At 42.1% G+C, this 16,692-nt stretch overlaps 1 protein-coding gene across 5 annotated transcripts in view; it reads left to right on the top strand.

The window, feature by feature from the left end:
- LOC129697061 (probable E3 ubiquitin-protein ligase RNF144A-A) overlaps positions 1-16,692 on the top strand; it is a 129,062-nt gene that overhangs the window by 24,161 nt on the left and 88,209 nt on the right. For 3 of the 5 annotated variants that reach the window (XM_055635275.1, XM_055635271.1, XM_055635274.1), the window contains exons 2-3: positions 6,581-6,657; positions 12,746-12,892. In XM_055635275.1, coding sequence (XP_055491250.1) covers positions 12,758-12,892 — 135 coding nt within the window. In that variant the 5' untranslated portion in view covers positions 6,581-6,657; positions 12,746-12,757. Of the gene's footprint in view, positions 1-6,228; positions 6,314-6,580; positions 6,658-12,745; positions 12,893-16,692 lie in introns of all 5 variants that reach the window. The other 2 variants (XM_055635272.1, XM_055635273.1) reach the window with 2 other exon arrangements.

The following is a 16,692-nucleotide window of genomic DNA, read 5'->3' as shown; positions in this document are numbered from 1 at the left end:
GCACAGATGACGATAGCGACATGTTTGTGAACAGAGTTTGTGAGGTTGGCCCCTGGTAGGCTAAAGGAATCAAGGGATATGGGGGGAAAAAGCAGAATCGGGGTACTGATTTTGCATGATCAGCCATGATCATATTGAAAAGCTTGAAGGGCCAAATGGCCTACTCCTGTATCTATTTTTCTATGTGTTCCTGCTCTGTAATTGTAGTAGATAGCAATGATTGTCTTACATAGAACAGAGAACAGTACACGAACAGACCCGTCAACCCATAATGCCTGTGCTGAACACGATGCCAAGACCCCAACTATTAACTGCCTGCACATAATCCATATCCCACCATTCCCTGCATATCCATATGCCTACCCAAAAGCCTGCAAAATGCCACTATCGTGTCTGCCTGAACCACCAGCCTCAGCATCGCGTTCCAGACCCTCCCCGCCCTCAGTGTTTTTATAAACAAACCAAAACAAAACATGCCCCGCACATTTCCTTTAAACTTTGTTCCTCGCGCCTCAAAGCTATGCCCTCGGGTGTTTAATTTTTCCATCTTGGAGAAAAACGTTCTGACTGTCTACCCAATCAATGCCTGTCATAATTTTATAACCAAGCACGCCCGACTTGCGTAAAAGGCGAGTTACATGAACTCGCACTTATGTAAACAATTCACAGTAGGTGGTCCTGTTTCCTGAATGACCTGTGTTGTTGCAATGGGATGATAGCGAGGGCTTTCCGTCCGCTCGTAGATATAAAAGCATTGACTGGGTTCGTTGCTCTTCCAGTTTTGGCCACTGTCGGTGCGACACTGGGAAGGTGAGTGAAACGAGGGAGGCGGTGGAGAGCAACTCCCGGCCGAGTTGCTGACATCTTCCACAAGGTGCACCAGTGTCACCAGCTTCCGCAACATCTGGTTGACATGGCTGTTGTTGGGGCACATGGTGTTGTCCCTGGTTGACAGCACTTTTTTCAGGCCACGGACAGGGTGCGTTTGGTCACTGTGGGACTCTTTCCCTTCTCACCAGCTGCTGCTTCTTCCTGTCGGCCGTCGCTTTGCCCGTTCTGCCGTTTCCACCTCCTCCTGTCGTTTTGTCCACTTTGTGCTCCCCCTTCTATCACTGCCGCCTTCTGGTGAGAGTGGAGAGAGTCTTAGGGTGACCGTGCATGTACTGTTGGTGGCGGAGGTCTGAAGAAAACTTTGTTGGCCAGGGGCTACAACGTGAGCCACAATAACAGCCGTGTCAACTGGATGGTGCAGCAACTTGTAAAGAAGGGCTCGCTGGTGCCCTTGAAAGTGCTGAAAAAAACTCAGCAGTTCAGGCAGCATCTCTGGAGTACATGAATAGATTACATTTTGGGCTGGGGCCCTTCTACAAACTGATTTGGTCTGAAGAAGTGTCCTGAATCTAAACGTCACCTATCCATGTTCTCCAGAGATGTTGCCTGATCTGGTGAGATACTGAAGTACTTCATATTGTTTTGTGTATTAACTAGCATCTGCGGTTAGATAGATACATGGACAATAGGTGCAGGAGTAGGTCATTTGGCCCTTCAAGCCAGCACCACCATTCAATGTAATCATGGCTGATCATCCACAATCTGTACCATGTTCTTACGTTCTTCCCATATCCATTGATTCTGCTAACCTAAGAGCTCTATCTAACTCTCTTTTGAATGCATCCAGTGAATCGGCCTCCTGAGGCAGAGAATTCCACAAATTCACAACTCTCTGGGTGAAAAAGTTCTTCCTCATCTCAGTTCTAAATGGCCTACCCCTTGTTCTTTAACTGTGGCCCCTGGTTCTGGACTCCCCCAACATCGGGAACATGTTTCCTGCATCTAGTGTGTCCAATCCCTTAATAGTTTTAATATGTTTCTGTAAGATCTCCTCTTCTAATTTCCAGTGAATACAAGCCCAGTCGCTCCAATCTTTCATCGTATGACAGTCCCGCCAACCTGGGAATTAACCTCGTGAACCTACGCTGCACTCCCTCAATAGCAGGAATGTCCTTCTTCAAATTAGGAGACCAAAACTGCACACAATACTCCATGTGTTGTCTCACCAGGGCCCTGTACAACTGCAGAAGTACCCCTCTTTGCTCCTATACTCAACTCCTCTCGTTATGAAGGCTTTCTTCACTGCCTGGTGTACCTGCATGCTTACTTTCAGTGACTGATGTACTAGGAGACACAGGTCTCGTTGTACTTCCCCATTTCCTAACCTGACACCATTCAGATAATAATCTGCCTTCCGGTTCTTGCCACCAAAGTGGATAACCTCGCATTTATCCACGTTATACTGCATCTGCCCACTCACCCAACTTGTCCAAGTCACCCTGCATCCTCATAGCATCCTCTTCACAGTTCACACTGCCACTCAACTTAGTGTCGTCTGAAAATTTGCTAATGTTACTTTTAATTCCTTCATCTAAATTATTAATGTATATTGTAAATAGCTGCGGTCCCAGCACCGAGCCTTGCGGCACCTCAACTGCCTGCCATTCTGAAAGGAACCCGTTAATCACTGCCCTTGTTTTCTATCCACGTCAATACCCTACCCCTAATACCATGTGCTCTAATTTTGCCCACTAATCTGTGCGTTACCTTATCAAAGGCTTTCTAAAAGTCCACGTACGCTACATCCACCGGCTCTCCCTTGTCAATTTTATTTGTTACATCCTCAAAATTCCAGAGGATTTGTCAAGCATGATTTCCTCTTTGTGAGTCCATGCTGACTTGTACCGATCCTGTTATTGCTATCCAAGTGCACTGCTATTAATTCTTTAATAATCGACTCCAGCAACTTCCCCACCACTGATATCAGGCTAACTAGTCTATAATTCCCTGCTTTCTCTCCCTTCTTTCTTGCAAAGTGGGATAACATTAACTACCCTCCAATCCACAGGAACTGATCCTGAATCTATAGAACATTGAAAAATGGTCACCAATTCGTCCACGATTTTTGGAGCCACCTCCTTAAGTACCCTGGGAAGCAGACCATCAGGCCCTGGGGATTTATCAGCCTTTAGTCCCATCAGTCTATCCTATACCATTTCCTGACTAGTGTGAATTTCCTTCAGTTCCTCTGTCACCCTAGGTCCTTTGTTACCTAGTACATCTGGTAGATTGTTTATGTCTGCCTGTGTGAAGACAGAACAAAAGTACCTGTTCAACACTTCTGCCATTTCCTTGTTCCCCATAATAAATTCATCGTTTTCTATCTTCAAGTGAACCACATTTGTCTGAACTATTTTTTTCCTCTTCACTTACCTAAAGAAGCTTTTCCTATCCTCCTTTATATTCATGACTAGCTTACCCTCGTACTTCATCTTTTCTCCCTGTATAGCCTTTTTAGTTACTTTCTGTTGATCTTTAAAAGTTTCTCAATTCCCTGGCTTCCCACTATTCTTTGCTATGTTAAGCGTCTTCTCTTTTATTTTTACACTGTCCTTGACTTCCCTTGTCAGTCATGGCCGCCTCTTACTCCCCTTAGAATCTTTCTTCCTCTTGGAAATGAACTGATCCTGCACCTTCTGTATTATTTCCAGAAATACCTGCCATTGCTATTCCACCAACCCTGCTAGGGTCCCTTTCCAGTCAACTTTGACCAGCTCTTCTCTCAGGTCTCCATGGTCCCCTTTGTTCATCTGCAATAATGACACTTCTGATTTTACCATCTCCCTCTCAAATTGCAGGTTGAAACTTATCATATTATGATCACTGCCTCCTAATGGTTCCTTTACCTTGAGTCCCCTGGTAAATCTGGGAAGTTCTTTGTTTCTACCCAGTTTTAACATGTAAAATCTGACTTGCGTAATGGTTTACAGCACGTAAATTTAAGGAACATAAATGTAAATCAGGGAGTGTCTCTGCTTCCATCAGGTCTCCCCGCAACCTCCGGCGTTCCAGATAAAACAATCCAAATCTGTCCAACCACCCCCTGAAGCTAGTACTCCCTAATCCAGGTCAACATTGTGGCAAATCTCTTCTGCAAAGCCGCCATGCCCTTCCTGTAACAGGACAACCAGAACTGGTCAGGGTTTTCAGCTTTCCATTTCCTGAGTTGCATCACAGGTTTCAGATTGGAACAGTAATGACTGTTATTCTAATTGCAACATCAAAAACGTGTTTGACAGGTTCTGTTGATCGCAGTGTTAAATGTTTTTTTTTTTACACGGGTTTAAAAGGTACATTTCAAACTATTTGCATTCGGTGACTCGTTGCCAAATCCCAAAGTCAAGTCGATGTCATCTGGAAAATTAAGAGAATTATTTTCGTTGAATTATTGACGTTGAAATTATTGACGTTGAACAAAGGGGACTATGGAGGCATGAGGGAAGAGCTGGCCAAAGTTGACTGGAAAGGGACCTTAGCAGGGATGACAGTGGAATATCAATGGCAGGAATTTCATGGAAATAATACAGAAGGTGCAGGATCAGTTCATTTCAAAGAGGAAGAAAGATTATAAGGGGAGTAAGAGGCAACCGTGGCTGACAAGGGAAGTCAAGGACAGTGTAAAAATAAAATAGATGACGTTTAACATAGCAAAGGTGAGTGGGAATCCAGGGAATGGAGTTGTAAACAAGAATTGTTTAAACTGCTTATTAATAATACATATAGTTTGTCAAACTAATTCAGTTTGGTGTGAAAATAGTTCCAAAGATTATAAAAGTTATCTGTCATCATAAAGCCAGGTCAGACAACATTTGAATGGTGTTGGATCTCAGCAATTGGTCGACGGAGCAGGTGTGAACTACCCATAAATTCAGGTGAAGCTTTGGCTAAAGTTGAGTAATTCTGTTTGTCTGAAGGACAGTAGATTTAAGGGAAAGATAGACACAGAAGCAGAAATAATGTAGACAATAATGTGAATGTAGACAAAAGTGCTGGAGAAACTCAGCAGATGCGGCAGCATCTATGGAGCGAAGGAAATGGGCAACGTTTCAGGCCGAAACCCTTCTTCAGACAGATGCAATCGAACCTGCCTCCACCACTTCCACTGGAAGCTCATTCCACACCGCTACCACTCTCTGAGTAAAGAAGTTCCCCCTCATGTTACCCCTAAACTTCTGTCCCTTAATTCTCAAATCATGTCCCCTTGTTTGAATCTTCCCCACTCTCAATGGAAAAAGCTTATCCACATCAACTCTGTCTATCCCTCTCATAATTTTCAAGTCCCCCATTAACCTTCTGCACTCCAAAGAATAAAGACCTATCTTGTTCAACCGTTCTCTGTAACTTAGTTGCTGAAACCCAGGCCACATTCTAGTAAACCTCCTCTGTACTCTCTCTATTTTGTTGACATCTTTCCTATAATTTGGCGACCAAAATTGTACACCATATTCCACAATTGGCCTCACCAATGCCTTGTACAATTTTAACATTACATCCCAACTTCTATACTCAATGTTCTGATTTATAAAGGTCAGCACACCAAAAGTTTTCTTTACCACCCTATCTATGGGTGCTGTCAGTACGGAGTTTGTACGTTCTCCCCGTCACTGCGTTGGTTTTTTCCGAGTTCTTCGGTATCCAAAGACGTACAAGTTTGTAGGTTAATTGGGTTGGTGTATCTGTAAATTGTCCCTAGTGTGTGTAGGATAGTGTTAGCGTGCGGGGATCGCTGGTCGGTGCGGACTCGGTGGGCCGAAGGGCCTGTTTCCGTGTTATATCTCTAAACAAAACAAAACAAAATATTCTTGTAATGCAGTTTGGAAAAATGGATGCCTTCATGAAAGGAAGGGAAATTTGAAGTGAGTGAATCTTTGAAGATGGCGTTAGAGGATGAGAAGTTTGCTGAAACAATTGGGATAGTTAGCTTTATTGCAGGAAGTACTGAAGCAAAGAAGCCGCACCATTCACCGGTTAAGCTCCAGCTGGAGTTTATGTCCAGTTCTGAACACCTCGCTTAAGGGAGATGGTAAAGCATTGGAGAAGGTCGAGATGAGATTTACCAAAATGGTATCTGGAATGAGTTATGTCAAGAGGCTGGAGAAGTTGCGATTATTCTCATTGGTGTGGAAAACATTATAAAGAGTTTATAATGGAGACGAGTATTTACTGTGACAGAAGCATAAGGAATGAGATGACATGGTTTTAAAGTGCTGACTCAAAGGGTGGAAGAAGCAGATTTGATAATTTCAAAAAGATATTTGTTCATTTGAAATGTAGAAAAATTGTAGCAATCGGGTAAACGAGTTGGAGAAATGGGTTGCTTGAATATCTCTTTTACAGAGCTGGATACGGGATAAAACGCCCTGACGTGCTATATCATTATTCGATTCTATGATAGTTGAGTGCTTGCACAGAAATATAAAAGGTAATTTAAATTATGTAAAGTAAAAAAGCGCAGCAAAATGACAATTTAATACTTATGTTATCATAGTTTTGACGTATAAAAATTAGATTTAATAATGCATTTGAAATATGTTGGACAAAAAGTTTGGCAAATTTTAATTGTGTTTACTACAATAAAAGAAGGTTAGATTTTTGGGAATGAATTGCTCCAGATCTAGCTAAAACACAATGTGATACTTGTAGCATCAACTTGAAACTTTTTTTTACAATTTTCTACCTGTCGTTTCAGATCAGTTTCATGATACATTTAAAAGCGGCCACCAATGACCTCTTTGTTCTGTGGCCTGTTTGGAACTTGGCCCAACAGTAAGTAGATTACTGCAGCTAAATTAAAAAAAACACTGTAAAATGTTTACGTACAAGTGAAAACTATACATTGGTTAAAAACATTCCGCAACATGCGTTAAGGTTTTCATTAGTTTCAGAAATGCAGTTAGGTAGGGTTGTAATAGTTGTTCATTTTATGCTGTAGGAAAAAAAAGTGAAAAATACTTCAGTTTGTCTGTTAATATAGAATAGTGCAGCACTGAAACAGGTCCTTTGGCCACAATGTCTATGCCGAACAACTCATGGCCGTCTGAAGGGGGGGTTGGGGGGGTGCATTGGGTGCGACCGCACCCCCCTTTTATCCCCCCCAGTAAGAAAAAAAGAAAAAAGTTCAGAGAAAAAAAATCAGCGTTTCCACTTTGGAAACGGCCAGTTCTCCGTTCTCCCGTCGCCGGGCGGGAGTGGCTGAATCTGAACCCAGCGGCTGTAACCCCAACACCAGACGCCGCTGCGGCGGGGCCCTCTTCCCCTCGCCTCCCCCCACCGCCGGGGCCCAAGCCATCTTCCGCCCACGCCACCCCCGCTGGGCCCACGCCACCCCCGCTGACTCCTGCTGGGCCCAGGCCACCCCCGCTGGGCCCATGCCACCGCCGCTGACTCCTGCTGGGCCCATGCCATCCCACTGGGCCCACGCCACCCCCGCTGACCCCACGCCACCATCATCCCCCCGCCCCCTGGGCCCCCGCTGGGCCTGTGCCGCCTTCAGATTCGCCCCCCCGCCAGAAAGAGGGGGGATGTGAGATGGGGGAGGTGGAGAGAGGGAGGGGAAGGGAGGGGAGAGAGAGATGGGGAGGGGAGAGGAAAAGGGGGAATATCTTTAGTGAGATTACAAAATTAAGGTAAGTTTAAGAACTATTATATTTTCTCCATATGAATAATATTAAACAATATCAAATAATATCAAACAATTGGAACTGCTTTCTTTTCTTGATAACAATACTGAAAAATATGAATTCCATAGTTTGTGACATAAATATACATTTTAATGGGATCATTATATACAGATGCAACATTTCCATTTCAAGATTGGGGGGCGGGGTTGGGGGCAAATATGCGTCAAGCCGATAGCCTAATCGTTAAAGAGTTAAAAGATAGCCTAATCGATAAAGCGCTGAGAAGAGGAATCGGAGCTGCCAAGGAAAGGTACTCTGAGAAGTTGAGGAGCAAGTTCTCAGCTGCAGTTTGGAAGGGCATGCAAGAAGTCACCAGCTATAAGAGGAAAGCCCCCCGCTCTTTGGACAATTGTCAGTTGACGAACGACCTGAGTGAGTTTTACTGCAGGTTTGAAAATCAGAAACGTAACCCTGCTACCCCCTCCCCCAACAAACACAGCCAGACCACAGTCTGCAAAGAATGGACCCTGCACCCTCTCCTTCCCATTCACCACTTCACACCTACTTAAGGCAAGACTTCAGTATGAAAAGAGTGGACCCTTTCCCACCCCAACCAACATCTCACACCCACTCACAGCCTGACCTCAGTCTGCAAAGACTGGGCCCTTCTACACCCACCCCACTCCAATCACCACTTCACACCCAATTACTAATTTTTAACTAGTCCCTGCAAACATGTACTGTCCCTGCCTGCTTCAAAGTCTCCACTATTGTCCCTGTACCCAAAAAGGCAAGGATTATTTGTCTTAAAGACTACGGGCTTGTCTCACTGACCTCTGTAGTCATGAAGACCGTTGAAAGGCTTGTGCTGGCCAAGCTGAAAAATATCACAATCCCTCTGCTAGACCCTCTGCATTTTGCATTTTGGGCCAATAGATCTGTGGATGATGCTGTCAATCTGGGCCTGCACTTCGTCTTCCAGCACCTAGAACGCCAGGGGACCTATGCGATGATTTTGTTTGTTGATTTTAGCTCTGCATTGAACACCATTGTGCCAGAGCTACTACGCTCCAAACTTTCTGAGTTGACTGTGCCTGAACCCCTCTGTCAGTGGATCACCAGTTTTCTGACGGACAGGAACCTGCATGTGAGGCGGGAAAGCATATCTCGGACCCGCAAACGCTCAGCATAGGAGCACCGCAAGATGCGTACTCTCCCCTCTCCTCTACTCTCTCTACGCCAATGACTGCACCTCCACAGACTCCTCTGTCAAGCTTCTCAAGTTCACGGATGACACAACCCTGATTGGACTGATCCAGGATAGGGATCTCTGTACTTTTTTCAGTGTGACATCTTTCCTATAACATGGTGCCCAGAACTGAACACAATATTCTAAATGTGGTCTCACCAACGTCTTATACAACTGCTACATGACCTCCCAACTTCTATACTCAATACTCTGACTGATGAAGGCCAAAGTGCCAAAATACTTTTTGACCACCTAATATACCTGCGACACGGCCTTCAAGAAACCATGCAACCATCAACCATTCTGCTCATCTGGCTAATTGATCCAGATCCTGCTGCAATCTTTCACAACCATCTTCACTATCTGCAAAACCACTCACTTCTGTATCACCAGCAAACTTGCTAATCTTGCCCTGTTCTGTGGCGTTTCACAGTGCTGGAGTAACTCAGCGGGTCAGGCTGAGTATAGAAGTTGGGAGGTCATGTTCCAGTTGCATAAGAAGTTGGTGAGGCCGCATTCAGAGTATTGTGTTCAGTTCTGGGCACCATGTTATAGGAAAGATGTCATCAAACTGGAAAGGGTACAGTGAAGATTTACGAGGATGTTGCCAGGACTAGACGGCCAGCTATAGGGAGAGGTTGAGTAGGCTGGGACTCTATTTCATAGAGCACAGGAGGATGAGGGATGATCTAATAGAGGTGTATAAAATCATGATTTGAATAGATAGGTGAAGGGTGCAAAAGATTTAATAGGAATCTGTGGGGTATGTTTTTCACACAAAGGTTGGTAGGTGTATGGAACAAGCTGCCAGAGGAGGTAGTTGAGGCAGGAACTATCGCAACATTTAAGAAACAGTTAGACAGGTACATGGATAGGACAGGTGCCTTCTCCCCATTACCTCCGACACCCGTATCAATCAAGAATCTATCAATCTCCTCCTGAAAAATGTCCATTGACTTGACCTCCACAGCTGTCCATGGCAATGAATTCCACAGTTCCCCACCCTCTGACTTAAGAAATTCCTGCTCATCTCCTTCCTAGAGGAATGTCTTTTAATTCTGAGGCTGTGGCCACTGGTCTTAGACTCTCCCACTAGTGGAAACATCCTCTCCAAATCCACTCCATCCAGGTTTTTACCAGGCTGGGACAGACGGCAACAGCTTCACACCATGTCCCAAAGCTTGTGTCCTGTCCTGCATCACCCAAGGCAGCAGAGATGTTATAGGAGAGGGCAAGGACTGTAACACAGTAGCTCACGATGGTTTGGGTAATATTCAGGAATGTCTATGCATGTCACATCATGAATATTACTGAAGAACAGTCTTGACCCGAAATATAATATATACCTTTTCTCCAGAGATGCTGCCTGACTCACTGAGTTACTCTGTGAAATGTCGCCTATTCATATTCTCTGCAGATGCTGCCTGACTCACTGAGTTACTCCAGCACTTTGTGACTATTTTCCCTTCACCCATCTGCCCAAGCCCACCCTCCCCCTCCTTTCCTATGTTCCTTTTCACCCATAAACCTCTCTCTGCCTTTACATTTCACTCATCTTTGAAATCTGCTCCACTTATCTACATGCATTTTTCTTCTTCACTTTTTAGTCATAGAATGATGCAGTGTGGAAACAAGCCCTTCAGCCCAACTAGCCCACACCGACCAACATGTCCCATCTAAACTAGTCCCACTAACACGCGTTTGGCCCATATCCATCTAAATCTGTCCTATCCATGTACGTGTCCAAATGCCTCTTAAACATTAGGATAGTCCCAGCCTTAACTACCTCCTCTGGCAGCTCGTTACATACACCCAGCACTCTTTATGTGAAAAAGCTACCTCTCAGATTCCTGTTAATTTCTGAAATATTGGTCATTTATTTGGTGCAAAAAATGCTCCAAAATAAGGCTCAGAATGCATCAGAAAGCATCTAAAACACCTGAGCATCGAGGGACTTCATGCTTTGCGGTCATGATGTGCGCAGCACGCACATTATTTCACATTAAGTTTTTTGTAATCCTGTCATGCCACCTCCCTTTTTGAAAAGCTTCGTACGGGTCTGCAACTTGCCAAGTTAACCTAAATGGTTCTTATCCTCTAAGAAGTCAGAGAAGCTGAAGTTGTTCTCACAGCAGAGAAGGGTAAAAAGAGATTTTAAAAGGCATTTTAATTCAGGTCGAGGTTTTTGTCATTTGCACATGTACGGCGAAGTGCAGCAGCGCCACAGACACATTGGGTCAATGGATTTGAAATGATACTTAAATCACACACATTCTGCAAGACAGTAAAATAAAAAAACAAGAAATACTCCATGATAGTGAAAGAGGTGATCCGTATTATGCCATTACCGAGGGAGGTTTTGGGTTGTGCAACTCGGTTCAAGAACCTGATGGTTGCAGGAAAGCAGTTGTTGCTGAACCTGGTTGTGTATATCTTTAGGTTCTGGACCTCCAATCAGACAGCAGTGGCGATAAGAGGGTGTGGAACGGATGGTAGGGATCCTGCTGCCTTCTTGAGGCAGTGCCTCATGTAGATGGACTGTGCCCTTGAAGGACCAGGCTGAATACACCTGCAGTTTCTTCTGTTTCTCTGCATTAAATTTGCTGTACTAGACCATGATGCAACCAGTTGGAATACTTTCAATGGCACACGTATGGAGGTTAGAGTAATCAATGACATACCAAATCTCTTTAAACTTCGAAACAAGACAACTTCTATCTGCTGGGCTGAGATATCATCTGAGCCCAGAAATTTGAAGCTGCTAACTCTCCAAAGCCAATCCATCAAAGAAAACTGGCACATGGTTTCTCAATTTCTTTTTTTCTGAAGTCATAGATTAGTTCCTCGGTTTGCTGACGGTGAGAGAGATGTTGTTATTGTGGCAATACTGAACCAAGTGTTCTGTCTCTCTCCTGTAGGCTGTATCACCACCAGTGATTCAGCCAACAACTGTGGTGTTGTCAGCAAATTTGTAGATGGCACAGGAGCTGTGTTTAGCCACCTAGTCATGGGTGTAAAGAAGGTAGAGCAGGGGATAGACATGCAACCTTGAAGTCCACCTGTGTTGATGGTCAGTGAGGAGAGGAAGAAACGAGGAGAAACTACTTTTAGTGACAGGTAGGTCATTCACGAAGCAGGAGCAGAATTGGCCAAAGAGACTGAAGTTAGTTTGTTAAGTATCTTTTTAATTCGGAGAGTTACAGTATTAGGATCTAGATTATAGAAACAAAGAGCTCCAGATACTGGTTAATACACAAATGGGCACAAAGTGCTGGAGTAACTCAGCAGGTTGGGCATCGTCTCTGGAGAACATGGATAGATAACGTTTCAGAAGAAGGGTCTCAATCAGAAACATCTATCCATGTTCTCCAGGGATGCTGCCTGACCTGCTGAGTTATTACAGCACTTGGTGTGCTGCTCTGGAATGTGTTGGCTGAAAGTTTGCTTAAGCCAGAATTAATAATAACTTTGAATAACAAATCGGGTAAGTATCTTGAGGGAGAAAGTTGCTTGCTTTTGGGGAGGGCAATGTAGTGGGACTAATAGAAGAGCTATTTCAAGGAGTTATCTCAGTCACGGGGGGGGGGCAAGCGAGTTCCGTGATGCAAGTTCTGCTATAATTTTCCATGTTGCTTGTTTCAAAGCATTTTTTAAAATTCTCGTATGCTAACAACTTAACTGAAATAATCAAACAACTTTTTTTGGCAAAGGAGAAATGTAATGATTTACCTTTAATTTAAGTTGGTGCCGCAGTGCCTGCAGTAATGTGTATGGCAAGTGACCTTCCAAATAACAAGTTAAGCGTTTACCTATCATGTGATGTTATGCATCTGCACTGTAAATGTTCAACTGTGAGAAATGCTGTCGGTTTGAGGAAAGTCATCAGTTGCCAATGTCTCATTTCATAGCTCTGATGTTGTCGATATTTTGCTCTAATTTATTCGACAAATGATTAAATTGCACTTATATATTTTCTTTCTTCCAGAATCAAATTAGAATGACAACGGAAAGATATAGGCCAACTTGGGACCTGGCATTGGATCCCCTTGTATCCTGTAAACTGTGCCTTGGGGAATATCCTTTAGAACAAATGACTACAATATCACAGTGCCAGTGCATATTCTGCACACTGGTTAGTATTATGTAATTTGTTACTCTCCAACGAGTTGTAGGAACTTGAACCAACTTTACAAAGCATCAATGCCCTCATTTACAATACATTTAATAGATTTGACAAGTATTATGTCAGTTTCCTTAATTTATACAAACTGCAGCAAGCAGAGATATGCTGGATTTGCATATCAAAACATTAAGATAGCAAAAATCCTTTGAATAACTTAAATTTTTTAATTTGCAGTCTGTTATTTTAGTACAGCACTTTTGGTTCAGAATCTCTACAAAGTTATGTCTCTGTCATTTATTCATTTTATTTTTATTTCAATGACAGTTTGTGGTCTTGGATCTTGTAGGATCTAATTAAATGATTTGCCACATATTTAATTTTGGAAAGTACTATTCAAATGTTTTACTAATGTAGATTTGTTTTGTAATTACTTTTCATTCAAAACAAACCAACTCCTCTGGGTAAACGCAAGACAGATTTTCTAAGAGATTTTAACATGGATTTTTTACATCCTGTCAAGAAAGTGTCACTAATATATCTGGTCATGGTATGGTATCTAATATTTATTGAATTTTAAATGATGCACCATCTGCTTTTACTGTAATGTGTATATCTTAGTGGATTTACGTTAATATTATTCTTAGGCCAATAATTTCCCCACATTTAACTTGGTTAGTGTTTATGGCATTGAATGTTGGCCCTTCCACTATGGGTGCCATAATATCAATTTTCATTGAGAAAATTTTAACAGGGTGAGGTCTTGCATGCGTTTATTTAAGCCTCTATACTTTCTATTGGGATGCATAAGAGGTACTAATCCTACTGTATTAGTTTTTTTGTAATTGAGTAAAAGAACATTTGTCTACTCTTCATGAACCTTGATTAGTTTCTAGACTGGTATCAGAATTCTGTGTCACTGTGTGGACTATCACAAGTGTATGGATTTGTGGTATTCTATTCACACAAGATGGGGTGGGTTCCACTCCTGAGATGATAACAGAAATAAACAACTTAATTCAAATTATACTTTATGATAATTAAACAAGATATACCTAAATTAGCAATGGAAGCTCCAATTTATAGGGGGAGAAAAATTGGGAAAGGTTAAGGAAGAAGATTATAGTCAGTTGAAGATATTGCCCTCTCGGCTTCAAAGGTGTTTTATATAAACCTCTGGGTCTTACTGCTCCTGTGTTTCTGCTGACAACAGATATTTTCAGTCATCATTCCATGGAAGATTCAAAACCCAGTTGCCAGTCAATGCAGGTGTCGCCCTGTAAGATGGAATAAAACTGTTGCATTAAAGCAAGTTAACTCTGAATGTTATTTCATTTTAAAGTAAGCCGACATAAATTTAAGTTGATGATAGGTAAACATATAACCTCTTAGAAGAGCAAAATCTTTATTCAAAAAATGAAACACATTTGAACTACCTACTGGTGTCATGCAGAAAAATTACAATGTTTGCCATTTGTAGAATTTGCTGAGCAAAACGTGGTAGCAAAAATGTTTATGTAGATGCTCATGAAAAATAGAATGATCAAACAACTCTGGTCAGAGCAACAGGCAAATGCAATTAATGAATTGCACACAGTGAGTATCTTTGCAAATGACCAAGAATGCTGAAATGAAATTGATTAGCTAATCAGTTTTAACTGATTGTCCTTGGAGTTTACAGCTTTAGTGACATTTATTAGCTGCCAAAAATGAACAGTAAAGGTAAATTTGTGGTGTAAGCACATTATAGGATTGCTTTACTTTTTGATGTTGAAAGAACAATTGAGCAGAATTGAAGGTAATAATCAAACTAAGAATGGATCGTAAAAAAAAATTATTAAAAAGGATATGTTTTCATTTTACTCACCTCATTTGACTTACCTCAACCACATGGATGTTTACGGTTCCATCCTAGATATTTATTGTGTTGGATCACATTTTGCAGGAAACATATTGCTACCTTTGAACTAGTTATCTGCAACTGAGATGCTTAAATCCACTGGCATTGGAGGCCAATTCACTGGATGTATTCAAGAGAGAGTTAGATATAACTCTTAGGACTAACAGAATCAAGGGATAAGGGGAGAAAGCAGGAACAGGGTACTGATTTTGGATGATCAGCCATGGTCCTACTGAATGGTGGTGCAGGCTCGAAGGGCCAAATGGCTTGCTCCTGCACCTATTTTCTATGTTTCCATGTTAAATTAAAGAATAACAAAATAATAACAAAGGTACATGTTATACCCTTTATATTTATATTTAACAAACTGCTTTCAGAACATTAAGATCTCCAGGTATCTAAATCTTTCTAAAATCCAAAAGGTTTATAAAGGTAACATGAAATAAACATCCTATCTGCTTCAGTTTTCAGAGATCAAGTACTACTGTGACCTCATTTTTTTGATATTGAAGTCCTGCTAAGCAAACCAGTTAGCAGGCATCCTTTTTCAAACTTTTTCATCTACATTTTTTTCATCTACATATTTGAAGCTTGTGCGATTGTTGGGGGTAGATATATAATGATAGATCTGGAATTCTTACTTTTTCCCTGCATATTTTAGTCGTAGAGTCACAGTGTGGAAACAGGCCCTTCAGCCCAACTTGTCCACACTGACCAACAAGTCCCATCTACACTAGTCCCACCTACCTGTTTTTGGCCCATATCTGTCCAAACCTGTCCTATCCATGTATCTATCACATTGATTCATAAACGTTGCAATAGTCCCTGCCACAGCTACCTCCTCTGGTAGCTTGTTCCATGCACCCACCACCCTTTGTATGGAAAAAGTTACCCTTCAGAAAGTTACCCTATTAAATCTTTTCCCCTTCATCTTAAACCTATGTCCTCTGATTCTGGATTTCCCCTACTCTGGGCAAGAGACTCTGTGTATCTACCCAATCTATTCATCTCATGATTTTATACACCTCTATAAGATCACCCCTCATCCTCCTACGCTCCAAGAAGTAGGGTCCTAGCCTGCTCAACCTCTCCCTATAGCTCCGGCCCTGGAGTCCTGGCAACGTCTTCATAAATCTTCTCTGTACCCTTTCCAACTTGACCACAACTTTCCTGTAACATGGTGCCCAGAACAGAACGCAGTACTCTAAATGAGGCCAAAGTTTCAAAGGGGATTGTGTTCCAAAGTTGCTGAAAGATTGACAGAACCTGGGATTCTCATGGGTGAACAGAAGAGGCAATATAAAATCAAAATCCAGTGAACTTTTAAATACATACATAAACACAAATATAACAAAAATATGGAGGATTGCAAACCCGGCCGGAAGGGAATATTCCTTTTATTCATCAGTACATAAAACCTATACACGTATTGACTACTTCCTAGTGGACCCGAAATTAATTCCCTTTACAACTAATCCTAAATATCATAATAGTGTCATCTCTGATCATTCTCCGTTAACCTTCTTCCTCGAAGGAATGTTCAATGAAAAATTGTTTTGGAGGTTAAATCCCCACATTTTAAACAACCCGGACGGTTGTATATACCTAAAACAATAGATGGAACTTTTCTTTGAGACTAACGATACCCCAGACATCTCACCCTCCCTATTATGGGAATCCCTCAAGGCGTCTAGCAGAGGTTCTATTATTTCATACCAAGCTTTTCAAAATAAAAAGAATAGGACGGAACAATTGCAACTAGAAGAACAAATTAGACAACTTGATTTCGAAAACGCGAAAGATCCAACTATACATAAACACAACAAGATAGCAATATTGAAATTTAAACTAAACCAAATTTTATCTGCAAGAGTCATTAGATTATTACAAATTACAAAACAGGAAAATCTCG

The sequence above is a fragment of the Leucoraja erinacea genome, chromosome 5 (assembly GCF_028641065.1).
Source record: "Leucoraja erinacea ecotype New England chromosome 5, Leri_hhj_1, whole genome shotgun sequence".
In the NCBI taxonomy this organism is placed as follows: Eukaryota; Metazoa; Chordata; class Chondrichthyes; order Rajiformes; family Rajidae; genus Leucoraja; species Leucoraja erinaceus.
The sequence above is the reverse complement of the archived record's forward strand: the minus strand, read 5'-3'. Positions and strand labels throughout refer to the sequence as shown.